Source organism: Pholcus phalangioides, unplaced genomic scaffold (genome assembly GCF_987345545.1).
Source record: "Pholcus phalangioides strain wild (caught in Gottingen) unplaced genomic scaffold, Ppha-v1.0 ptg000020l_1, whole genome shotgun sequence".
NCBI lineage: Eukaryota > Metazoa > Arthropoda > Arachnida > Araneae > Pholcidae > Pholcus > Pholcus phalangioides.
In genome coordinates, this window is record NW_028301613.1 from 1686289 (window position 1) to 1713805 (window position 27517).

Genomic DNA, 27517 nt, shown 5'->3' on the forward strand with positions numbered 1-27517 from the left:
CATCACTGTGGAACGAGAGAAGGGTTAAACAGTTAGGGGGGGGGGGAACGCTAATCCTACATGTTCAACCCTTTTCTCGCGCGGCCCAGATATGGTCCTCGGAGTCATCTGATGTGGCCCCGCATCCTCAATTTGTAAGAATAATTCTAATCCTAAGTTTGACTTGGTAGCCTGTGGTTTCCGACTGAAATTGCCAAACAGCGCATACCCCTTTGAGTCATTTCTTAGCCACCATCCAGGACTTGGTAGTACGATTTTCGCCGTGTGGTTGTTGTATACACACACATTTTATTTTTTAACTACTTAATATTACTCATCTGCGGGGAAAAGGAAGCTTAAGCAGATAGGGGGGGGGCATTTAATAATGCAATAGGCACTCATCAGGGCAGTGACAAATTGTCACTTTATCAGCCCGTTAGGGCCTCACGGCGATATAATTAACGTTATATTCAACGTTAATTATAACAAGCTACATGTTACATACATCACACAATCATTTTTATAGTTATTTATTACATGTATTACATATATTTGTATTTGTATATTACATATAAACTAGATAAATGCCATTAAATACGGTTTTATGTGATTATTTGATTATATAGGCCTATATATTACTAGCTGTTACCCGCGCGGCTTCGCTGGCGTGGATTTGGTAATCTGGGAATTGCTTGGCGAGGATTCGTTCCAATAGCATTCGAATCGCTCATCACTCCCGTGGGTGCTGCATTTCCAGAAATCCCGTCATGGCTAGTCTCTAAATTATAAAATGCTAGCAAGAATACCCGGCGCTGCCCGGGTTTTCTTCAATTTCTGGGAGGATTGAAAAAGTGACAAACCATTATAAAGGAATGAACTATTGTACCTAATACTGGCAGCATCAAAGAAGTGACAAACCATTGTAAAAGCATGTGAATGTCTGAAACGCATTTTAGGGAACCACCATTCCGAAAGTGATTGTTGGGGACTCGAGAACCATTGTTGCCCGACCATTTTTCGCCCATGCCGGGCATTTGCCCAGCTCTGGCGAACCCGGTCCCGTTTGATATATATGCTAAATTTGGCGGCGATCGCTCTAAAATTGTAGATTTGTGTAAAGAACAAACATACATACATACTTTCACATTTATATATAAGATAACACTGACCGAATTTTATATTTACATCTTCCAGCGGTTTGGGCTCAGCGATGATAGCCCCATACAACTTATGACCCCCCCCCCCCCATGTTCCCCTTACAGTATGAATTTTGCCATCGTTAGTGAGTTTTCACATTACAAAATAAAACTACTGGCCAAATTTCATAAATATTGCTCCAACGGTTTCGGCTTGGCGTGATTTCTCTATGTAACCTTTGAACCTTAGGTGTCGAATTTCGCAAAACCCTTTCTTAGTGGGTCTTTACTTCATGAAATGAAACTGCTGACCAAATTGCATATTCATAACTTCAGTGTTTTCGGCTCGACGATGATAAATCAGGACATGCCATTATACAGGGTGGTAACTATCGACCGCCCAATAACTACACACGTGATTCCTTGAGAGAAACTGATACAAAAACTGAGTTATAAGGTTTTTTAAGTTTTTTGACGTGTCATTTTTCTAACGATCAGTTAAGGACAATATTGCTCAACAACACAGAAATAGAAGAAATAGAAAGCTATGTATACCTGAGACAAGAAATTACCATGGACAAGGGAATCATTAATGGAATAAACAGAGGTATCAGGATTGGATGGAGCACTTTTGGCAAAAACTGTGTAATTCTGAAGAGCCACATGCCACTATGCCTGAAAAGAAAATTGTTTAACCAGTGTGTGCGATACCAGCACTGTCTAAGGGAGCTGGAACACGGACACTCACAAGCAAGACGATACAAAGGCTGTAGACAACACAAAGGAGCATGGAAAGATGTATGCTAGGCATCACAAGGAGACACAAAAAACGAATCACTTGGATAAGGAATCACACAAAGGTTTATGATATCATGGAAAGAATTAAACGTCTAAAATGGAAATGGGCTGGACATATTGCAAGAAGACAGGACAACAGGTGGACCACAAGTATTCTACAGTGGTACCCCCGTAGTGTTAAGCGTCCGAGAAGGCGTCCCCACGCCAGATGGATCGACGAGATCAGAAAAGGTGGCTGGAGTCAAATGGATGGCTAAAGCATCAGACAGAGCAAAATGAAAAAAATTTTAGAGGAGACGTTCATCTCCAGCAGTGGATTAAAAATGGTTGTTGCTGATGATGTCACACATTTGTCAAACATAAGCGTTTTGTTTGTTTAATTATAAACTGTCACCCATTGCTTCTTGTGGAAGCTCGCTACTTCCCGCCATTGGCGGTTTTTCAGCAAATTTTGGCGGTCGATGGCTGGAAACTTTACTTCCAGACCAGACCAGACCAGACTCAGATTTTTACGAGGGTGACTGGCCCTAAAGGTGGGCCATTAGCCGACATAAAGGCTGGGGCCCCTTGAGGGCCCCCGGTGAAGGAAACTTTACTTGCCTTTGACAATTTTTTAGGCCATGATGAGCAACTTAACTTGCATTTTAAAATTTTTTTCGGCGATGATTTGTGATATCCCTCTCATGGATCCTGATTTTCTGTTTCCCATATTTTTTTATGAAGGTCAGCCTAGATATTTATTTTGTTGTGCGTATTGATACTTTTCAACCGGAACACGTATGACGGGCCGTAGTTTGTCCATCACTACAATAGCGGTATCTGCGGCCCTTCATTGCTTATGACCCGCCCCCCCCCCACCCGAGATCCGTCCTTGTGAACGCTAATACTCGCGGAATTCTTTACGTGATTTTCCGAAACACCCTGTATAATACGCAGATCTTGCAAGAAGTGATGTGCACATGTTTCCAGAAAACATCGGATACCGGAGCGAATGTGTCGAGCATTTCGTCCTCTGATTTGACGGGAAAAAAAACCCATCGAAATTATTGATTTCACCGCCAACTATTGGCGGAAAATATAAGACAGATTTCCCCTCCCCCCCCCCCTCCCCCCACACTCTAAAATATATTCGCACACATACCTATCGAACGATATTTTCGCAGATGTAAGACGATATTTTGATGGATTCCCCGGAAGAAAACTCACTTTTTATAAGGATATTTTGCCATAACGGCCTGGAAAAAAAATAAAATGAATAAGAACATTTTAAAAGGGTTTTCCTTTTTTTCCTTCCAGAGCTTTCCGGGCTGATTTTTAAATTCTGAGCTTCACATTCCACTCCCTATAAATTTGAAATATCTGGGGGAAATATGTATCCTTTCAGGAATATGTAGAGGTAAAAACAAACACGGCCGTTACATTATGGCCACTCCCGCAGGAGATCGGCCTCATACCATTTTACGAGGTTGTTCCACGTGTCCGACGAAAGTGATGAAATGCTGTGATTTATAGCGAAGTCAAACTTTTGGTGATAACGACATTCAGGCGAAATTGTGTCGATCCGAGACGATGTTGTGTCGGGAGGAACTCTTTGGATCGTCCCGTGTTTTACGGGACAGGAAAATTTTTTTCCCATATTATTCGACGTGTGATCGTTCCTATCTGTCAGCCCCCCCCCCTCCCCCCGACCTGTGCCTGAGCGAAGACAGACAACTTGAGCTGCGAATGAAGTGGGGGCAGGTACCTTCATATCGGAATATAGCGAAGGCAGGCATCTTCGGATTGGAATGTAGCGAAGGCATGCATCTTCAGCTGCGAATGAACTGGAGTCAGGCATCTTCAGCCGTGAGAGAATGGAGTGGAGGCAGGCGTCTTCAGATTCGAATGGAGCAAAGGCAGACATTTTCAGCTGCAAGTAGAGTGGAAGCAGACATCTTCAGCTGCAAGTAGAGTGGAAGCAGACATCTTCAGCTGTAAATGGAGCGTATTCAGCTTTTATACAACCCTCGAGGAAATTATTCAGCTTTAATAATCAATTAAGGTTTTATACGACACTGAAAGATCGATTAATCTTTTACACAGAACTAAATGAATGAAAATTCAAGTTTCATATTGCACAAAAAGATTTGTTTAAGCATTTTTTACAGCACTAGAATTAATTATACGGCACTGGCATAATTAATTCATGTTTTCTACGGCACTAAAAAAACCACTGCAGCTTTTATACGGCACTGGCATAATCAATTCAGGTGTTATACGGCACTAGAAAAGTCAATTCAGGTTTTATACGGCCCTAGAAAAATCAATGCAGCTTTTATACGGCATTGGCATAAACAATTCAGATTTTATACGGAACAAGAAAAATCTGCTTTTATCCAGCTTTATATATAAATCCAGCTTTTATACTGCACAGGAATAATCAATTCAGATTTTATACGGCACCATAAAAATCAATTCAGCTTTTATACGACACTAACATAATCAATTCAGATTTTATACGGCACTAACATAATCAATTCGGATTTTATACGGCACTAACATAATCAATTCGGATTTTATACGGCAATAGAAAAATAAATTCAGCTTTTATACGGCACTGGCATAATCAATTCAGCTTTTATACGGCACTGGCATAATCAATTCAGCTTTTATACGGCACTGGCATAATCAATTCAGCTTTTATACGGCAATAGAAAAATAAATTCAGCTTTTATACGGCAATAGAAAAATCAATTCAGCTTTTATACGGCACTGGCATAATCAATTCAGCTTTTATACGGCACTGGCATAATCAACTCAGCTTTTATACAGCACTGCATAATCAATTCAGGTGTTATACGGCAATAGAAAAATCCATCCAGCACTGGCATTATGAATTCAGGTTTTATACAGCACTGGCGTAATCAATTCAGGTTTTATACAGCACTAACATAATCAATTCAGGTTTTACACGTCACTAGGAAAAATCAATTCAGCTTTTATACAGCACTGGGTAATGAATTCAGGTTTTATACAGCACTGGCGTAACGAATTCAGGGTTTTATACGGCACTATAAAAATCTATCTGGCTTTTATACGGCACTGGCGTAATGAATTCAGGTTTTATGCAGCACTAACATAATCAATTCAAGTTTTACACGGCACTAGGAAAAAAATCAATTCAGCTTTTATACAGCACTAGAACAATTAATTCCCCCTAGCTTCGAGGAGCAAATGCGAGCCAGTCTTCACGGTTCAAATAAAAAATCTTTGGAAGAAGGATCACACAAAACATATAATTGCTCATCGCTGTACTTATAGAGGCTACATAGAGAGCACGCCGCATAGATTTATATAATTTTTTTTCAAACACCTATATATGTTTCCTATATTATATATATCCTGTTATACGCATTTCTTTTCTCAGGAGACGAATCAACGGCCCACGAAACAAAACTCCCAGACGATGTTTTCCTGTTTCCTGTTTTTTCTTAATCCTTTTTATCGCATCCCCTGTTAGTATCTGCGATATTTATTTGTGTTCCGAAGAGAGTTTTTATATCGAAGACTTTCAGGAAAACTTATGTTTTTTTTCAACTGTGATTGTGTTTTTTCCGGTAAATCCGGTTTTTCCTCCCCCCCCCCATTGTCCCAAAGTTTTTGTTGTTTTCTTTCGCTCTTTTCCCGGACTTAAAATACTTTCTTACTGCCATAGGTTTCCTATGTTCCGTAAAAGTGGGGGAATCGGAACATTTTGTTTTCCAGAAATAATTTCTGTTAGAGAAATAGCATTCGCGCTGTGCTAGAAGGTGGGCATGTCGAACATGTTCCTCATGCCCGCTAATCCATGCTGGTGTACATGTCGGGGGATGTGACTATTACATGGGATTAATTGTTGGAAATTGATTCGGACAAGTTTCTTCTTTTTCGATTGCTTCTATCAAGGAACGATGGACACTACAGTGAGCCAATGCTATACAGTCGCTCGGGTGACTTTCTTCTGCCGATCACGCAGCACCGCATCGAAACCAAACAAAAACCCTGGGTGGACTATGGACCCTATGGACCCACCGACCAACAATTCACCGAATGGAAGATTCATCGATATCGGTTCGACATGAGTGAATGAATCATCGAGCGAACAAGTGAATGTGTGAGTGGGTGAATGTGAATGAGCGTAACCGGCCTGTCACTAGAGCTAGCTCGTTCACCGGGTCACTCAGTCAATCACTACGCAGCTCGTTCTATCGCTCGCTCACTTGGGTCGCTTCCTCTGTCACTCATTTACTCACTAGGTCGCTCACTTTGTCATTCGCTCACCCAGGCCACTCATTCTATCATTAACTCACTGGGTTGCTCACTCTGTTATATACTCAATCACCTGGTCGCTCAGTTTGTCGCTCATTCACTAACTATGTCGCTCACTCTGTTATATACTCAATCACCTGGTCGCTCAGTTTGTCGCTCATTCACTAACTATGTCGCTCACTCTGTCACACGCACTAAATCACCAAGTCGTTCACTTATTGACAAGGTCGCTCACTCTGTCATACACTTAATCACCGGGGCACGCACTTCCTAACTATAGGTCACTTAATCTACCTCTGGGTCACTCACTCACCCCTCAGGTCGCTTATTCTATCTCTAAGTCACTCGCTCACTCATTAACACTAACCAACTACAAAATCATTTACTGACTCACTCATTTGGTGACACGCCTCAAACTGTCACTCGCTCACTCACTAACACTAACCACTCTGTCACTCACTAACTACAGCCTCATTTACTGACTCACTCACTTGGTCATTCCTCGCTCACTTATCAGCTCACTGACTCGTGTCGAACTGCTGTCGATAAATTGTTGGTCGGTTAATTTTACTAGCGGTGGATTTTCCGTACACCAACCAGTTCATGGCTCGCCACTCTGGCTCAATGATTGTAGCAGGTGGTCGAATTAAACCTGAGCCACAATGGAAGCTGTGTATGTATGTGTTGTGAACCTAATGTATAATCTGTATCTGTGTAATGCTTGTTATGTGTATAGTGCTGTCACCTTCCGTCAATTTTTCTAACTATGAGTGAAGTGTAATGGTTGAATAATTGTATCGTAGGCCTGTGTTGCTTTCTGTGGCGAGACTTTTCAAAAGGCAGATCGACACCTCGAAGATTCGCACCTCGAAGACATGGGAAGGGGGGGGGGCCCACTGTGAGGCTCTATCCAACTACCTCAGGAGGATAGCTCTGAAAACCACATCTTAAAGACAGTGGTCAACATCACGACAATGGCACGTATCAGACCCACTGGTTTGCCTACCTTCTCCTGCCAGGGCCGTTTCCCACAGGCCAAGCCCTAGCAAACGTAAACGAGACGTAAATCGAGATTTTCAGAAAGGCCTGTGCAAACTATTAAGTAATGTGTGTAATGTTAAGTAATGTATTTAACTCATATATGCTTAACCCATGACTCGCGGGGCCAAATGTTGCCTTCGGAATCATGTGTGAGTTGGCTCGTGACCTCACTTCTAATTTTCTAAAAAAAAGAGCCAAGCAGCGCATTCGCAGATCACTTAAGGGAGCCGCGGCGTATTCACTGATCACTCCTGAATGACCACAGCGACAACAGTTCCAGAGCACTCAAGTGGCACGAGAAAAAAATTTTACAGATCATTTAACCAGTCCAGTGTTTGTAGCGGAATATTACGCCATTGCACTTAAGCGGACCGCGGTGCTGTTCCACATCCATCATCAGTCTAGTTACCCGCGGCATATTTATAGGTAAGAAGGTTCCGACAGCTGGCTGACGCGAAGATAGATCCAGGAAAGAAAATTGAACTGGGGCCCCCTTGCAAGGGAATCGAACCCAATCGTCCTCTCGCTTGCTGGGTGGGTTCAGCGCCCCCTGGACCACTAGCCTACAAAAAGGCAACCAATCTGTCTTTCCTTAGAGCTCGTGAGTTCTGAACGGGGTTGTACATAGACAGGCGGACATAAGGGGTCTCTGAGCTGCTGACGAAATTTTACTGACGGGGGGGGGGGGTCAAAAATGGCTAAAAATCTGCTGACGTAATACTTGAATGGCCCCTAACTCATAAGACAAAGCTCACAATTTCTGACACTATGTTGAATGGGCTGATTCCAGGAACCTATTCACGGACGCTATCCCGCTACTGCACGATCCGGCTGCACCTGCTACGTTTCCGCCCTGGGCCGGTTCGCTCCTCCTCAGTGATCGTCCTGGACACCCCGGGTTCCCCCGAGGCAACCATGTCGACAATTTCTGACACTGCCACCAGATGGCGGCTTATCCGAAGACGATGCCACTCTCCCCGCTGTTACTACTACTACTGCTACTTTCGTAGTAATAGCGGAGAGTGACATCATCTTCGGATATCTACCAATAACTTGAGTGACCCTCGACGCGTTTTCGAGCCAGTGAATTATCCCGCACTCTCCTGGAGGTTGAGCGCCCTGATCCGATATAACGGATGCTCATCGCTCGGAACTAATCAAAACGAATGACCGACAAAAATCAATGTGGATGCAAGCAGGCAGTGCATGTAACGTAATATTGAACTTGAGTGATGTCTTGTTCTTTGGATCCTTATCGGTACGGGATCCTCTCGAATCATGATAAATTATCGGGCAGGCCTAGAGAGTGGCCCCTGTCCATAAACCTTAAGGATCTCATCAGTCGTTATTGAAGAATCGCCCTGGTTATGAAGAGAGAAGTGGGGGGGGGGTGGGGAGGACGCCATTAGTCTTGTCTTACAATCCACAGAAACAGCAGCCTTCGATGATGTGATGTTGCCACCGGTACCGAGTAGAAAGTCTCGTAAAACGGGAGGGAAGGGGGGGGGGAAATGATAAATAACCCTCTTCTCAACTAGGGGAAAAGATGACTTCGGCACAAAATGGAGTCTTATACAGCTTGATTTATCTCCCTTATATATCAGGATAATGCGTGGTAGATACTCTTTCTAGGATTCGATACTCACTTACTCCCAGCGAGTCATGAGTCAGCGTATTTTGATTGCTCTTTTTTTCTAGCCAAGAAGACGAACCCCCACCCCCCACTCCCGAATCGATATCCACAGAGTTTTGCGAATTTCTGCCGTGATATGTAGCCGTGGTAGCTCCGAACGCCACCTGGGGGAACCCAGGATTCGATCACACTTCTTGTCAAGCCCAGGGCCGCCCTTACCAGATACGGGCCCCGGTGAGGATGTAATAGCGGGGCCGGAGGAGCGTCTAAATAATTTCGGGCTCCAAAAATGTTTAGTGCCTTTGCCCCGATTTTATATATTTTGGGGCGTACCCGGAAAATCCACCACTAGGAAAATTCACCGACATCAGTTCGACATTAGCGAATGAATGGTACAGTGAACAAGTGAACGAGTGAGCGAATGAATGCGTGAGTGAATGAGCGATATGCGAGTGGCCAAAACGGTATGTCAGCGACCCAAAGAGTGACTTACAGGCACAGGCGTATTCACAGGAGCGGGAGGCGAAGCCAGGCATTGCTCAGGGTGGTGAATTCGGGGGGAAAATGATCAAGAACAGAATGGGAGAAGGGCGACAAAACAGTAAATAACGCCTCTGAATATGGTTAGTGAACAGAAGTTGTGATTTGAAGTAACATAATTAATAGTGCCATCTACATTTCATAAACTAGCTTCACGCCTGGGGCGTTGTTTGAAAGCTTTACTTTTCTGATTCTCCCACAGGTTCAAATCCGCCTGAAATGTCCTCCCGCAAGAAAAACAAAGACCCGGCGGACAACAACAACAAGACCGAAGCCAACACTGCAAACTGTACTGCAGCAACAACAACAACAACGGCGGCGACGATGACGCAACTGGGATACAAATCCACGAAGGACACCTACAGCACCTTCACGCTGTTCAGGAAGCGACTCGTGCGGCTCTTCTACAACCCGCGCCTGAGCACGATCCTGACCTACGGCATGGCCATCTGCCTCGTCACCACGCTGGGGCTCGTCATCGTCGGGGCGCTGAACGTCCGCACAACTTTCCCGCTGTACATCTCGGCCGTGATGAGCTTCCTAATGGCAGTTTTCCTGCTCATAGTGTACATCAGGGTGAACAAGTGCTTCACCGACGACTTCCAATGCGGCAACGAGGTAATTAACACGCATTTTGTATTTCCGCGTTACTTTCATCCGCATAAGTGATTCCGCGTGTGCAAAACTTTAAGGGAGTGCTATAGATACCAGAACACTTGTAAACAAGCAATTTTCGTGGTCGTAACGCTGGATGGCGCTGTCATCACTGAACGACGCATGTTTCACCATCTATCGTGGATTGCGACGTGATGGCTGGTTTCACGGATCAAGAAGAGGCACAACCGCGACCAGTGGCCATAAAAATTAGGAACACACCTTGCTGTTCCCCCACTAATATCGTGTGGGACCTCCTCTGGCTTCGAAGATGACACACAGCTCAGATATTTTTCTAGGCATGGACTCTACAAGTTGCTGACACCGTTGAGGAGAAATATTACCCCATGCTAATATTGCATGGGGGGGGGGGGGGCATTCGAGTATTACGTAAGCAGATTTTCAGCCATTTTTGACCCCCCCCCTTGTCAGCAAAAGTCAGCAAAACACTGCCCCCCCCCTCCGTCAGCAGCTTAGAGTATTTCATATCTTCAGAAAAGGGTGGTTGATGACGTAAGCAACCTTCAAACTCCCCTCCCCCCTTGTCATCAAAAGTCAGCAAATCTAAACCCCCCCCCTCGATGCTGACGTAATACTTGAATGACCCCTGGGCTAATATCCCCCAGAGACTCCTCCATATTATTCTCTTTTAATTCCCCCCCCCCTTTATTCCCTCGGATTAGAAGGTGGTATTTTTCGGAGCTTTTAACAGACATTTCAATCTCGTCCCACAAATGTTCAATTGGGTTGAGCATTGTCCTGCTGGAAATATATATATAGAGCCATCATCACATCAGGAAACATTGCGGCCATAAACGGGTGCACGTGGTCAGCATTGATGCGCTGGCATTGACGGATGTTTCCAATGGAAATAAGGAGCCAAGAGTGTATACCAGGAAAATGCCCCCCCCCCCCTGACAGTGATTCTGCCGCCATCCACTTGAACAGTTGTCATGTGGCACGCCGGATCCATGGCTTCGTGATGCTAGCGCCACACACGGATCTTGCCATGAACGTCATGGAGAAGAAATCTTGACTCGTCAGAGCGGACAACTTTCTTCCATTCAATCAAGTGCCAAATTTCGACGTTCTCTAGCTCAAAAAAGCCGTTTTCTTTGGTTTTGCAGAGAAATCAGAAAGGGACTCTCGTTAGTCGACAGGTATTAAAACCAATGCGTTTCAAGATCCGTCTTGTAGAGCTTACGGATATACTTTGCGGTGACCCTGATTTTCTCTGCAATTTGTTGCGTTGTAGGCTCTTCTGTTGCTGCACACAAATGCGGTCACCTGGCACCTTCACAATCTATTTCCGCTTGAAGTTTTTTTTGGATTAGCTGGTCATTCTTTTTGAAGACTCGGGATACTGTTGTATGGGCATCTTTTTCTCAGCCACCTCGTTGGGCATTTTGCCTGTTGTGGCGTTTTATTTGTATTTGTATGAGAACAGCCAAGAAGGTTAGCGCCTTCTGAGATACTAGAACAGCCCCCTTCTGGGGCCCACAATCATGCCGCTTTCAAAGTTCACTTACATCTGTTGGCTTTTCTCCATGGACAGTCAAATTGCAACGTCAACTGGTACTTCTGACCAGGAGAAAGCTTTTTATCAGGGACATCCGGTTTATTACGTCATCGCACGTGCTGCACGGACGCTGTCGAAGTGTGAGTGAAGGGGGTGTTCCCAATTTTTATGGCCACTGAGTGTAAATTTCATGCGTGGGGCTGCGGATGGGAATGCTCTGGCTGCTCAAACCCCACCGGTGCCAGAGTGGTGGCCGGCTGAAGTGGGTTTTCTGTGGTTCGCAACTTTGAGGAGCGAATGCGAGTCGATCCAGCCGTTAAAATTCTCACGACAGAGAGCAACAGGCCTGCAAACGGTATAAATATTCAATCATCACACTTCGCTCACTTCAGTTCTGAAATATAGATGGCAGCACTGGAAAAAAAGTCAGGCATAACACTAGATACGCACTCAGACTGTTACACTTCTGGCACAACTCACCAAGTAGTAAATTAATAATTATATTTAGGCGATAGACCCAAGTTGTGCTCGGTTAGAACGCAAGAAAGAAAGTGCCCCCTCCCCAGGCCAGACTTTTCATGGGTCAAATGCTTGAAAAGAAAAAAATGACGAGAATCGGGGCTGGAGCACCCTTCAGTCCCGCCCTTGTGGGGGGGCCCATATGTGTCTGTAGGAAACGGGCTCTTCTGTCAACGGCGTGGAATGAACCATCAGCGGTGCAATCCCAAATCGAAGGTTTTATGATCTAACACGTGTCTTCATGGTTCCCACATCCTGCAGCAGGGCCTCATACACAAAATTTTATAGTTACCTTGTTCTGATACGTGGGAACCAGCCATCCCATCTGCAATCCACGACGAAAATGACGATGTTTGCTGGCTGCTGGTTTGTGACAGCCACTGTTCCGTCAGTTAGAATGATACTCAAGACCTAGGGACATCAGGGCCGGATTTGGGCAGGTGCGAAGGATGCAGCCACACCAGGGCGCAAAATACTTTGCATTTTGATTTTAACAAAAAAGCAATAGCTTAAAATTCTATCCAAGACCTAAAATTCAGACATCGAACCCCTCTGGTCTAGGGTTTTGGCAGACCCCCCCCCGCCCCCCCCCGCAAGCCAATAGAAGCGTGCACGGTGATCTGGTGCTGGATCAAAGGGACGCTGAATTCTTTTAAAATTAGTTCAAATTACTCGGGAGAGGCGTAATGTGTACGCTTGCCCAGCTGAAAGAGTAAAGTAGTTGACCCATGAAAAGTCTGGCCTGGGGAGGGGGTACTTTCTTTCTTGCGTTCTAACCGAGCACAACTTGGGTCTATCGCCTAAATATAATTATTAATTACTGGGTGAGTTGTGCCGGAAGTGTAACAGTCTGAGTGCGTATCTAGTGTTATGCCTGATTTTTTTCAGTGCTGCCATCTATATTTCAGAACTGAAGTGAGCGAAGTGTGATGATTGAATATTTATACCGTTTGCAGGCCTGTTGCTCTCTGTCGCAAGAATTTTTAATGGGTGGATCGACCGTCCGCAGCACCACGCATGAAATTTACACTCAATGGCCAAAAAAAATTGGGAACACCCCCTTCACTCAAACTTCGACAGCGTCCGTGCAGCACGTCCGATGACGTAATAAACCGGTTGATAATTGGTTCTCTAGCACCGATAGCCTCCAACGTTCAAGTGCCCGGCAATTTTTGCGTTGGGCAGCGGCCTCTATCGTCCAAATTTATAATTGAATGGGCTTTTTTTAATGACCATGAAATAGTAGTGTGATAGCATCCAAACTACCGTGCCGATGTAACTTGACGTGCGCCAGAGTGTTCATGGACACCACTACTTAACTGTACATGCATTTCGCACACATTCCTCTACGCAAGTTCTAACGGAATTGGTACATGCCGGAATGTGAGGTGAACCTAACGTGGTTTGTTTCTGTGCAATGCTTTTGTTATATATATAGTGCTGCCATCAATTTTTCGGACTATGGGTAAAGTGTAATGATTGAATAATTGCTCTGTTGTAAGACTGGGAGATCGGCTCGCACATTTGCGCCTCGAAGTTGGAAGCCGCAGAAAACCATCAGCCGACGACCCTGGAGACGGTGCTAGTCCGGCATTCTGACTACTCGACCACCACAGCGGCTTTCATGGACACTAGGAGGGGATTGGGGGCTTTCCTGGACACAAAATACTTGAGCCCGTTCGTGCCTAGCATCGCTTTACAGAGGAGGGCGTCCCCTTCACCCCCCCCCCTCCCCCCCCCCCCAGCAGGCCGACACAGAGAGATCCTGGGGATCTCTGATTCCAGAAATGATTATCTTTGTTTTTTAAACATATATCAGCTTTTGATTTACTATCTAGAACTGTCGATAAGAGGCAAAATTAGTGCTTTATGCGTTCAATGGCAGCGATACCTAGCGGTTCTGTGCACATGCATTCGAAGCGATTCCCATTCGTCGGGTCTTTACAAGAGCACAACTCAATAAATAGAGCTCTTCACTTAATCGAATTTCCCCTTATGACATCACGAGCACTGGAACACGAGATCGATCCCAAATCAAGCGCAAAGGGAAATAAATTGCCCGTTTGAAAGAATAATAGGAACTCGGAATGTGCTTTTCTGAGCTGGAGGGTCATCTCCAATTGACGCGTTTTTCCGACTTTGAAAGCAGAGTTTCCCCCTCTCGGAAACTTGATCAGTTACGTATTTCGAAGAGCGTGATATTCGTATAGCGTGTTCGCCGGCTCCACATCTACACAGTCCATGGATGCTTGGCATACTACGTCGAGAGGAGTCAAAGGAAAAGATAAGAAAAATGCTGAAATTCCTTGAGGAACATCCCGAGAAGATAAGGGATCCGTCTCCTCCAGCTCCTGTAACTCCGGTACCGGCGCACCTTAAGGAGATCGCCGCGTCTTCACCCTGACAGTGCGCTGGTGGCACTGTTTGAAGGCGAGGACCAGGATGAATCCTAAATCTAATCAAGTGTCCCGGAGACATTTTAAAGACCTTCAACTTTGATCGAAAGCGAATTGGACTGAGTGTGTTGAACTGCCCGAGCGCAATGGGGCGCTCTGCCCTTCCGTCATACAATCCTTGATCAATCAGACTTCTGATTGAGCATTTTGCGATATGATTTTATACAACTTTCTACGATTATTTGTTATCCGTGTCGGCGTTGCACTTTGATTTTAACTTGATTAATTTGATTCTTCGATTTACATAATCTTTGATTTCCGTGCACTATATGTAATCTTTGACATATCAATACATTTTGGTTGTACCGGAGATGCACTGGTTCCCCCCCCCTCCCCGGAAGGGGGGCCGAAGTGCTTACGTTGCTTCTTGCGACAGAGCCTGGGTGTCTCGCGGTTTCTCCAGTTCTCCAGCGTGTTCGCCCTGGTACAATCTCCAAGGGCTGATTCCAGAGTGTTTGTTACCTGTAATCATTGTCGTGAGTAGCGTTCTTAAGTCAGCCACCTCGTTGGGCAATTTGCCTGTTGTGGCGTTGTATTTGTATCTTGTAGCGATTACTTACCCCGGCCACAAAGTAATAGATGTGAGATTTTAATCATAAACTATAATTATTATTTACATTCAGTTACAGACGTCTTCCGTCCACCGCGTCGTCAATCCTTCTCCCCGTTCCCCCTCTGCGCACGCGCGCTCACACACACTTGCCAACTCGATTCCGGCATGTGGCGCCCTCTTTCCCACATAGATGAGAACGTTTCACAAGAAATCCTACAAAAAAAATCATTGATTATTATTATTTAATTCACATTAGCGAAGTGCAATGATTGAATAATTGCATCGTTCTAGAGGCCTTGCTCTTCTGTGGCGAGACGTTTTAAACTTTTTCTTTCAAACCGAGCGCAACTCAGGTCTATCACCATAGGTAATATACTATCTAGGGGTCATTCAAAGTATTATGTCAGCATCAATGGGGGGGGGGGGCGGCAGGGGTTTCCGATTTGCTGACTTTTGATGACAAGGGGGAAGGGCGTGTTTGGATAATGCTTACGTCATCAACCATCCTTTATGAAAGTGTGAAATATTCTTGATAGCATCTTATTCGGTGCATCAAAAACGAGAAAAATGTTTCGCTATTTTGTGAGCACCTGAACTAACATTGTCCCTTATGATAAATCCCTTACAGAGCCACTTTAGTGATCTCTAAATGTTACACGGATCCTTCAAGTGCTCAGGAAATGTGTCTGGGCTGCTTAAATGCTATGAAAATGTTTCCGGGCCTCTTAAGTGCTCTGGAACTGTGCAACGCATCACTCAAGTAATTATGTCACGGATCACTTAAATTATCTGGGAATGTTCGGCGGGTAACTTGAGTGATGTAGAACCGCACTGGTGGGCCGCTTAAGTGCTCTAAAATTGTGCCACATGTCACTCAATGGAACTCTAAATGTGCCACGGATCGTTTAAGTGCTCTGGAACTGTGTCGCGAGTTACTTAAGTGTTCTTTGAATGTGCCACGGGTCTACTTCAGTGATCTGAACATGTGCCGCGGGCCACTCAAATGCTCTGGAATTGTGCCGCGGGTCATTTAAGCGATGTGTAAATGTGTCGCTCAGTTCATTTTTACAAAATTGGGTCTGGGGGTTAAGCCGCATCAGATAACCTTCAGGGCTACATTTGGTCCGTGGGGTCAAGGGTTTACCACATGTGGCTTAAAGAGTGGGTCGCAATGAATTTCTTAAAGAGAAATCTCTTTCAAATAGCATTTAAATTAACAGAAATCGATCGTAATAACATATAAAGGTATTTTCCGAAATTTCAATTTTTAAAAAAATATTTTTTTTTCGTCTGGGGTGGGAGGAAGGTGCACACGAGCCCCCTATGCCCCCCTTTCTGCGTACGTTTATGACCCCACCAATATGCGTTAGGAGGGGGGGGCAGTGCTGACGAAATTTTACTGATGAGGGGGGAGGAGGGGGGGTCAGAGTTTTGCTTACTTTTGCTGACAAGCGGGGAGGTAAAAAATGGCTAGAAATTTGATGACGTAATAATTGAACGGCCCCCTAGTTCCTTATGCCGGAAGTGTAAGTGTGTGTACCTAACAGTCTTAGTGTATGACGCCTTTATCACGAATATATATTAATAATAATGAAATACGTACCAGTACTCTATGTTACGCACTTGCATGGCTTTATCGTATAATTAATTACACGCGATATATATGACACTGAAATATTGAAAGGACATTGCGAAAATAATCATGATAAATCACTTCCATTTAGAGAATTACAAGTTAATTTCATTCATGGTTATCCCTAATCGAGGTACATATGTACAATACACAATAGGAACACGAGGTACATATGTACATATACACAATAGGTACACGAGGTACATATGTACATATACACAAATAACTCAATATAGAATATAAACGAATAAAGGCACCCTCACAGTACACAGGATTTATACAGAAAAAGGCCACTCATAATAATCAATAACGAAAATTGGTTAACGCACCTCTTTTCACTGGCGATCTGTCCTGTAGCTTAAGGAAACCCTGGAAGGCACCGTCAGGGGGTTTATTTTCAGATTCCCGAGAGAGAGTGTTCACATCTTAACGCGCGACTCACACCATGAAACCCTGTTTACTCTCTGCCGAAAAACGTGCTCAATACTAACTCTATATCGATTTCAAACTCTCCTGATTAGTCACCCGACAACCAACAAGATCACTCATTGGCTCAGAGGCACGTTTTGAAAACTGTGACTTTGCCTATTGTCTGTCTCAGGTGATGTGATCATGTTGCGCAATCTTGTACGTATCTCAGTACAAGAGAAATGTGCTGTAGAATTCCTGCGAGGGGTAAAAACTCAAGCGTGTTGCTTTCCTGTTGTATCTATATGTGTAAGCGTGTGATTTGTGGTTTCGCTATGGCGAGAGAGAGAGAGAGATAGAGAGAGAGAGAGCGAGAGAGAGAGTATGTGACCATAACAAGTGCGTATCTAGTGCTGTGTCTGATTTTTATCAGTGCTGCCATCTATATTTTAGGAGTGAAGTGAAATGATAGAATATTTGTACCGTTTGTGGGCCTGTTGCTCTCTGTGGCTAGACTTTTTCTTTAACGGGGAGGTTGGCTCGCATTAACGCCGCGAAGTTGGGAACCACAGAAAAGCAACACTTCTGCCAGCGACCACCACTGTACCGACGGTGCTAAAATTACTGAAAAATAGCAATGGCGGGAAATGAGAAGCCCTACCGCAAATAGCAGTGGGTTTTTAAATGAATTCTTAATGAAATGCTTTACTTCATGGCTTCGTTTCTTACGTTTAAACACTGCAAAATAAGTGAGATGAATATTCATATTTTTAGTAGTAATTATCATTATAATTGACAGAATAAAAAATAATTTCATTGCTTGAATGAATAAAAGTACAGGTGGGCCTTCCGGCTTCGTTCAAAATCCGACGGAAGGCTAGGATAACAGACAAGCGTATAGTTCTATAAATTTCCACTCCATCTCTCCAATCATACCATTAAAAGCCCCACCCCTTTTTTATAACTGTTCCTATTCATATTTTCTGGCCTAGAGGTCAGACTGTCTGACCTCTAGGTCAGAAAAAGGTCGGAAAAAAAAGACAATTCACAGGGAAAAAAAAAATATTCTACACGTTTTAAGATGAATTTTGTAATGATCATTAGAGCCCGGAATTTCAGACAAAAGGCCATGGATGCCTTTTTTTTGCCAATGTTCTAACTTTTTGGTAAAAGTTTTTGTGCCCGTAAATGCCTATTTTAACATAGTTTTAAGCTTATTAGTGAATGTCAGAGGCCATAATCTGTAAAACTTGGATATATTCCGGGCATTGAGAAGTTGCCATTTTTAAAATTTCCAAACTCTCACTCAGTATTAATTATCATCAGAAAGCCCGCCCTCTCCCCCCGTTTCCAGCCACATTAGACTCAACCAAATTGATCTGAGAGATTGGCGTTGGCATTCATTAACTTTGCTTTGACCGGATGGTGTTAGCCGTGAATGATTTTGTTTCAAATGAACGCAGCCCGTGTTAGAGAAGCTGAGGGAAATTAGAAATTTTTGTTTCTCCACATGCTTCGCTTATAAACTGAAGAGCCAAAAAAACTGGTACACCTGCCTAATATCGTGTAGGAGCCCCGCGAGCCCGCAGAAGTGCCGCAACACGACGTGGCATGGACTCGACTAATGTCTGAAGTAGTGCTTGAGGTAATTGACACCATGAATCATGCAGGGCTCTTCATAAATCCGTAGGAGTAAGTGGGGGTGGAGATCTCTTCTGAACGGCACGTTGCAAGGCATCCCAGATATGTTCAATAATGTTCATGTCTGGGGATTTAGGTGGCCAGCGGAAGTGTCTAAAGTCAGAAGAGTGTTCTTGGAGCCACTTTGTAGCAATTCTGGAAGTGTGGGGTGTCGCATTGTCCTGCTGAAATTGTCCAAGTCCGTCGGAATGCACAATGGACATGAATGGGTGCAGGTGATCAGACAGGATGCTTACGTACCTGTCACCTGTCAGAGTCGTATCTAGACGTATCAGGGGTCCCATATCACGCCAACTGCACACGCCCCATACCATCACAGAGCCTCCACCAGCTTGAACAGTTCCCTATTGATATGTAGGGTCCATGGATTCATGAGGTTGTCTCCGTACACGTCTATCAGCTCGAAGCAATTGGAACCGAGACTCGTCAGACCAGGCAACGCGTTTCCAGTCCTCAACAGTCCAATGTCGGTGTTGTCGGGCCCAGGCGAGGCGTAAAGCTTTGTGTCGTGCAGTCATCAAGGGTACACGAGTGGGCCTTCGGCTCCGAAAGCCCATATCGATGATGTTTCGTTGAATGGTTCGCACGCTGACACTTGTTGATGGCCCAGCATTGAAATGTGCAGCAATTTGCGGAAGGGTTACACGTCTGCCACGTTTAATGATTCTCGTTGGTCCCGTTCTTGCATGATCTTTTTCCGGCCGCAGCGATGTCGTAGATATAATTTTTTACCGGATTCCCGATATTCACGGTACAGTCGTGAAATGGTCGTGCGTGAAAATCCAAATTCCATCGCTACCTCGGAGATGCTATGTCGTTCCCATCTCTCGTGCGCCGACTATAACACCACGTTCAAACTCACTTAAATCTCGATAACCTGCCATTGTAGCAGCAGTAACCGATCTAACAATTATGCCAGACACTTGTGTTATATAGGCGTTGCCGACCGTAGCGCCGTACTCTGATTGGTTTCATATCTCTTTATTTGCATACGCATGCCTGTACCAGTTTTTTTGGCTCTTCAGTTTATAATATGGCTCGCTCAGGCATTGGACTGCGTTGTATGTGTATAGCTGACCGATGACTGTCCCAAGATGTCATCTGTTAACGTCATGGCCCGCACAAGGCGGGGTAGGAGCAGACAGAACTCTGGAGCCCCATGTTGGTTTGATTTTTTTTACACCAAAAAGGCACTGCAAACAACCATGGATATTAAACATACAGGGTGGGCAAAATGTTCATAGAAACTTTAAAAATGAATAAAAACCGGAAAAATAACCGAAATAAAAAAAAAACCGTTTGCACAGGGTTAGGTCGCATCGCTAGGTCACGAGATTTTTTTTCAAGACAGGAAAAAAAAATTCAAAAACATTAAAAAAAACTGCCGATAGGTGGCGCTGGTACAAGATACCTGCAATACACAAATGAGACGGTTATCAGAACTCTTGCGCTCCTAATCCCAAAGCCTTTTGCAAGGTTTTTTTTAAGTCTTATAAAATAACTTTCACAAACCTTTTAGAGTGAAATCCCATCCTTAGATTAGTTACTATAATATAATATAAAATTTCACTTTTTTCAATATCGTGTAAAATATATATGTAGGTATCGGGTGGGGGGGGGGGGTGTTGCAACTATTCAAGGGCTTAGGTCAGGTTCTCCTAGAAGCAGGTTTTTACAGCGCGTGCAGCGTAAAACCTCTGATTAGTCAAAAAAACCTGAATTTCAGGTTTTTAACCAATCAGCCTTTTCACGCTGCACACGGCGCAGAAATTCTACTCCTAGGAAAACCCGGCTTTAGGACCCCCCTTAAACGTCTTAATATGGCCCTGAGTGAAAGCCGTATGTGGATAACGTTGTTTAATAAAAAATAATTTTTTTGGTATTTAGTTTCAATTACAAATATTATCTGACATGAATGTCGCTCTCCACTTGTTAATACAAGGTATACGGAAGGCTGGACGAGTGGTCAATCGAGGGACCCGGGTTCGACTCCCGGTAGAGGCAGAGATGAGTTTTTTCCTTCCTTCAGAAATTAACATCTCAAATAATAAATATCTTCACAACATCCAGTCTTCTGTATATCTTGTATTAACAAGTGGAGAGCGACATTCATGTCATATATATAGCCATCTGGTGGCTCGTCGTCCATGAGCTATTAGCTGATCGGTTTCACCGTCCATTGCACGATTCCGTTCGGCATATATACGCTCTAGTGAAGGAAAATCGCTATCTCCTCTGTAGCTTAGTGGTCAGAGCACCCGTCCGGCAATCGAGGGACCCGGGTTCGACTCCCGGTAGAGGCAGAGATGAGTTTTTTCCTTCCTTAAAAAATTAACATCTCAAATAATAAATATAGCCCCAATAGCGGCTACATTTTCATGGTCCCGTCAGTGGCCGTTGTTGGCAGGTTTTATTGTATAAAATTGTGAAGTATGGACAAAAGGCAGTTAAATTTGCTATATCTCCTTCATCTCGAAAGGAAACGGAGGGATAGACGTATGTAGGTACATCCTATTGATGATCAGGGACCTTCATATGGGGTTTTTAAGGGTATTTATGGCAAATAATTAAAAAAATTCCGTGCAAAATTCATCCTTAAAAGTAGCCAAAGATGCGGGCGAGTTCCCCACGGACCCGGCCTACAAACGTACAAATATTCAATCATCACACTTCACTTCTGAAATATAGATAGCAGCATTGAAAAATTCAGAAGCAACACTAGATACGCACTCAAAGACTGTTAGGTACACACACACTTACACTTCCGGCGCCACCTTACTAGATATTAAATTCCCCATGGCGATAGACCTGAGTTGTGCCAACACCATCTATAGCAGAAGGCTCTCCTTCCTCGCCTTCCCCCCCCCAACACCCGCGAAGCTCGTGACGAAGTCATCTCAGCTGAGGCGACTGGACAAGGAGCTATCAGATATTTCTAGAAGCTATAATCTCACCTACATCCATCGGATATAAAACGTAAAAGGGTAAAGATGACGCATGCGTCGGACTGCTTATCCCTATTCTTCCTTCACCTACATTCGATGGCTTATAGGTGAGATGACGACCTTCTTCGGTGACATCACGAGCTTCGCGCGGAGGCCTTCTGCTATAGATGCTGTTGGCATGGCCCCCACATCCTGAAGCAGGGCCCCTAGGCTGGGATCTTTTACGGGCCCCCGACCAGACTTTCACGGGGCCCCTTTATTATGAATTTACAGCGTGAAAAAACAAAAAGATGATTAAAATCACACCGGGCCCCAGGAGCCAACCCTGGAGCCTTGTCAGTCCACCCTTTGTGGGGACCATGGCTGTTGGTTGTGCTCGGTTTGAAAGAAAAGAAAGTGGGCATTTTTCAAGTACACAACTGAGTATATATGTACGTATTTCGCTTCACTTGAATTATGGCGTGTGATCGAAACTATTCCGTTTTACGAGTCTTTCCCAGACGACAAAAAACAAAAAAAACCAAACTACTGATAACTTTATGGAGACATTGTTAAAGTAATTCTTGTCACGAAACGCATAAAGTAAAACGAAGTTGTTTTGCTTCAAAGCTACTATATAAGGTGGTTTTTCCTTTTAATGTCCACTTCCTGAAAAGCTATAAAAGAACGAAATTAAACTTATGATTTGGAGGGGGTTGTTTTTCCCCTTTTGCTTCTTCTTTCCATTAAAGAGTTAACCATTAAGATCGTCTAGTAACTTCAAGATTTATGTGTTGGTAATTCAAAGTCTTAGGTGACCATCGGCAATCGTATAAAAATGATAATGTTCGAAATCATTTGCCCTCCTTACAACGCATTGAGGGGAGGGGGCGGTACTGCGCGGAAATCACGGCTGGACCAGGAGTGTGTCATAATCATTTTAGGGCCTCCCCCCAATTATATCTTGAGAGCCCACTTTAGCCCCCCGATTTTAAAATGTTGTGTGAGAAGGTGAGTCGGCATCCAAAACATCGCACTGCAAAATATCTTTAAAAATATATATATATATATTTTTTTTTAAAATAGAAATATCATTCCCCCTGATGTTATTTCGAACCATCAGGGGGAACCCCATGCATGGTTCGAAAAGAGTAGGTGTTTCTGAAGGGTGGCTATACGCCCCTGATTGCATGCCCCTGATTGCATTAAAAATGCCAACCCTTGTTCCCCGACGCCTGCCTTCTCAAAAAACATGTTGGAGGAAAAAATGACAATGCAAAAATATGTTGAAGAAATACAAATATATATATATATATATATATACAGGGTGGGCGAAAAGTCCGTAGAAACTTTAAAAAATGAATAAAAACCGGAGAAATAACCGAAATAAAAAACGGTTTGCAAAGTTAGCATCGCTAAGCCACTGGAATTTTTTAAGACAGGAAAAAAAAACAGCCGATAGGTGGTGCTGGCAAAAGCGACTTTAGCGGAAATATGCAAATGAGACGGTTATAAGAACTTGCACTCCTAATCCACAATCAGTTCACTGTTGTAATCCTGTGTATGTGGACCTGCTGCACCTCTGCCGTTGCTGGATTTGTGAATTTCCTGTAATATGCTATCCCCTCCCTGTGGTGGTGGAACACATACTGCTGTAATAAACGATTTGGAGGCATTCTGTTCGTTATTTGCGTATCTTTTTCTTTGACTTGTGTGTGTCAGCGCCACCTATCGGCTGTGTTTGGGTTATTTTTCCCTCTTGCCTTGAAAAAAAACCCGTGACCTAGCGATGCTAACCTTGCAAATCGTTTTTTATTTCGGTTATTTTTCCAGTTTTTATGAATTTTTTAAGTTTCTACAGACTTTTTGTCCACCCTGTATACACAGAGCTTCAGAGTATGAGCAAGATGAAGCGTAAGAAAAATATATACAAAGTTACAGAAATTACAGGGAATATTTTTTTCACAAAGATAAAAAAATTGCATTTGTATTGTATTTCTTCAACATATTTTTCCATTGTCATTTTATTAATATAAAATGTAAACTCAGACTTTACGAACGCAATAATTTCAGAATTAGTGCAAATTTCATAAATTTGGGGGGGGGGGGAGCCTTAGACTGGGGCCCCTGTTGGCCCACCTGTTAAGACCTCCGTGGACTGGTTTCACTAATTTTAAACGCCAAACATGTTAATCAGAAGTATTTAATAAAGAATTTCAAGATTAAAGATGGACCAATGGGTCGCAAAGTCGATCGTATTGGTGATTTTGGGTCGCGGCCGAAATAGAGAGTTTTATTATTTCTGTATATAATGATGCCATCTCTATAAATCTATATTTTATTTTCTTTCCCCTTCCATCCACAGTGTACCGTATATGGATCGACGGTAGCGACGATCGACAACGTCGAGTACTACAGCCAACTGCCACCTGGTGGAAAAACAGATTACCCGATGGGACCGCACTTGATAATGACGCTACCCAAATCGGCCAATCCGAGAGTCCCGTCTCCCGTCGACGACACGCCGAGGTTCGAGACCAGGAGCGCACCTGCGACGCCTGCGAAAGCTATCGCCAGAGCTGACAAAAGGTGAAAATACTCCCGTCCTCTTCCCAAAGAATCTCTTTACATAAAAGATTAGTAAGAACATCCTCTTGTGATAGGCTGACCATATTTCCTAGAGATAAATACGGGAGATTGGAATTCCAAATACGGGACATCGCCAATTATCGCCAAAAATGACGCCAAAATCGAACGAAGTTGCCAAATATTGTTGAAATTACGGAAAAATCACAATGACGGAAAATGAAGCATTACTGCATATTGCAGTGGATTAAAATGAATTCCACGGAAAGAAACGTTCACTAAGATAAGTGTGGGAGATTAATATTCTGATATGTAGTTGTAATTATCATAATATAATTTATGAGTTGAAAAATAATTTCAGTCTTTGACTTCAATAAAGAATAAAAATTCAAGTAGGCTTCGTGTAAAATACGGGAAAAAACCGGGACACTTTTGCCAAAAAGTCGGGACGGCCCAAAAAACAGAAAATATCGGGACTGTCCTGGGAAATACGGGACGTATAGTCAATTCTATATTGTGATGTATCAAACTGCGTTCGGAGATTTCCTTAATTGGAAACCTGCCAAGTACTCATTGGAATATTTTGTGACCTGGTGCATCACTGCCATTCGCGGAGACGACCGCGAGCTAAAACCGGGCTTTCCTAGGAGCAGGTATTTTGTTCGCCGCGTGAACCAAATAGGATCATTTCGCGTCGGTGGAAACGTGTAACTTAATGACGCTTTGTGTTTTCATAGCGTGAGGTATCAGCTCAGTGCCCTGTGGCATCTCTAAGCTATTCTGTCGTCTGTACACTCCGGTTTGAAGGGAAGGGAAAGAAAGAGAAGATGTGTCATATGCGTGGATTTCGAATGTTATAGGCCTCATTGCTGCGAAGAGATTTTTTTTAAAAGAGAGTTCAGTTCGAACTTGCGCCTTGAATCTGGAAAACCACAGGGAACAAACTTTAGCCGATGTGGTTGGAAACTGCAGGTCCCCCCCGATTGTTAGGACTTAAGTATTACGTCAGCATCGATGGGGGGAGGGGGTTTCCGATTTACTGACTTTTTACGACAAGGGGGTGGGATGGGAGTTTGGATGATGTTTACGTCATCAACCACCCTTTATGAAGATATGAAATATGCTTAATGACATCTTATTCGGTGCGCCAAAAACGGAAAAAACCTTTCGATAGTTATTTGGACACCTGAACTAACATTCTGCCTATTGATAAGTCCCCTACAGAACCACTTTAATGATCTCTAAATGTTTCATGGATCCTTCAAGTGCTCCGAAAATGTTTCCGGGCCGCTTAAGTGCTCTGGAACTGTGCCACGCACGGTTGGCACACCATTTCTGTTAATTCAAATTCAGTGGGATGAATCAATGCTAATATCACTTTTTATCTCACGCAGGTTGCCATTAAGACCGAGGAATCTACCGCCATTGGCCAGCGAAGAGACTTTATCGCCGTCGTTGGCGGGATCGTCATACATCAGCAGCATTGACAGCGTTGTCTGAAAAAAAGAGCTCTCTATGTATATGTGTGCGTTGGGAACAGCAACACATAGAAAGAAAGCTGCGCCAAACGAGTCGTTGATACCTGAGCTTTTATATCGAAAGAGCTTTTACACACACACACACACACACTACGTATTATGTGTTACGCAACAAAACTGTTGTATTTTAAAAGATTGTCGACGTCGAGAAGAATCGATTGCCAAATTAATCATGTTATAATCGTTACATTTAATCTCTAGTCCTCATCGAGACACCAGTTATAACAGTTTTGTCGATCGTTATCGTTTTCTATATGGCAGCCTCTGAGATAGCGTTTTCGGTGGATATCCAGAAGCGTATTTACAGTGGAGCTTAGCTGGCTCTAGCCCAGGGCGGCAAATTTGAGGAATGAATGGTCAAGAAAATTAGTAGAATAGAGAGGGGGGGGGGCAAATTTTGTGAAAGGCCACAGGCGGTAAAACAATACATTCGTGTGCAAGCATGTGAGCGACAAAAAACATTGTGGAAGCACGTGAGCGACCCAAAGACTGATCTGAAAAGTTTGCCAGCATGTAAGTGACCAAAACAGTGTGGAAGTACGCAAGTGACGACCAAAAGTGTGGCTCAGAGAGCAAGGAACCAGGTCCATGAGTGATCAAAAGAGTGGCCCAAAGATTTTGCAAGCATGCGAGGGACGAAAAAGAGATATCTCAGAGAGTGAGGTAGCAGGTTAGTGAGATAAAAAAAAGTGACCTACTTATATATAGAGAGTGTGTGTAAGCATGGGAATGACGAAAAGAACATGTAAATATAGGAGTGACGAAAAGAACTTGTAAATATAGGAGTGACGAAAAGAACATGTAAATATAGGAGTGACGAAAAGAACATGCAAACATGGGAGTGACGAAAAGAGTGTGTAGGAATGTGAGTGAATAAAAAAGTGTGTAAACATGGGGAATGAACAAAAGTGTGTGACCTAGAGAGTGTGTGCAAGCGTGTGAGCAACCAAATCAGTGACCTAGAGAGCAAGGGTAAAGGTGAGTGAGCGACCGAAAGAATGGCCTAAAGTGTTTGCGAGCATGCAAGTGGTGACCAAAACAGTGCGCAAGCGTGCGAATGAGATAAATAGAGTGAGGTAGCGGGTCGGTGAGCGATCAAAAGAGTGACCTAGAGAGTGCGTGCTAGCATGTGAATGACTAAAAGAGGGACTTAAAAGACAGAGGTATATTTTCAGGGACGGGGACTAAGCGGGCAACAAGTTCAGGGCGGCAAATTCGAGGAATGAGTGTAGAAAAAATTCGACTAGAGTAGAGAATCACTGGGGAATCACAGAGTGGCTACAATTTTCATTCAATTACACAAGACAGCGTTTCTCGACCCGTATGTGTTCTTCAACTGCTGGTCCGCGGGAATTTCCTACCGGCCCACGAAACTTTTCGCCCAATTCATTTATCATAACTCCCACTTTCCATTTATTTTTGCTGGTCCACAAATTATTTCTATTTGTTTACTTTTTGCCGGTCAGCAAATTATTTCGACGATTTGTTTATTTTTTTGCCGGTCTGCAAATTATTTCGACGATTTGTTTATTTTTTTGCCGGTCTGCAAATTATTTCGACGATTTGTTTATTTTTTTGCCGGTCTGCAAATTATTTCTACTATTTGTTTATT

At 43.7% G+C, this 27517-nt stretch overlaps 1 protein-coding gene across 1 annotated transcript in view; it reads left to right on the forward strand.

Moving 5' to 3' along the window:
- Positions 1–27517, forward strand: part of LOC149070734 (uncharacterized) — an 82773-nt gene extending 55256 nt beyond the window's left edge. The window contains exons 2-4 of the mRNA XM_089248504.1: positions 9617–10032; positions 24147–24370; positions 25762–27517. Coding sequence (XP_089104630.1) covers positions 9634–10032; positions 24147–24370; positions 25762–25867 — 729 coding nt within the window. The 5' untranslated portion in view covers positions 9617–9633 and the 3' untranslated portion in view covers positions 25868–27517. The remainder of the gene's footprint in view (positions 1–9616; positions 10033–24146; positions 24371–25761) is intronic.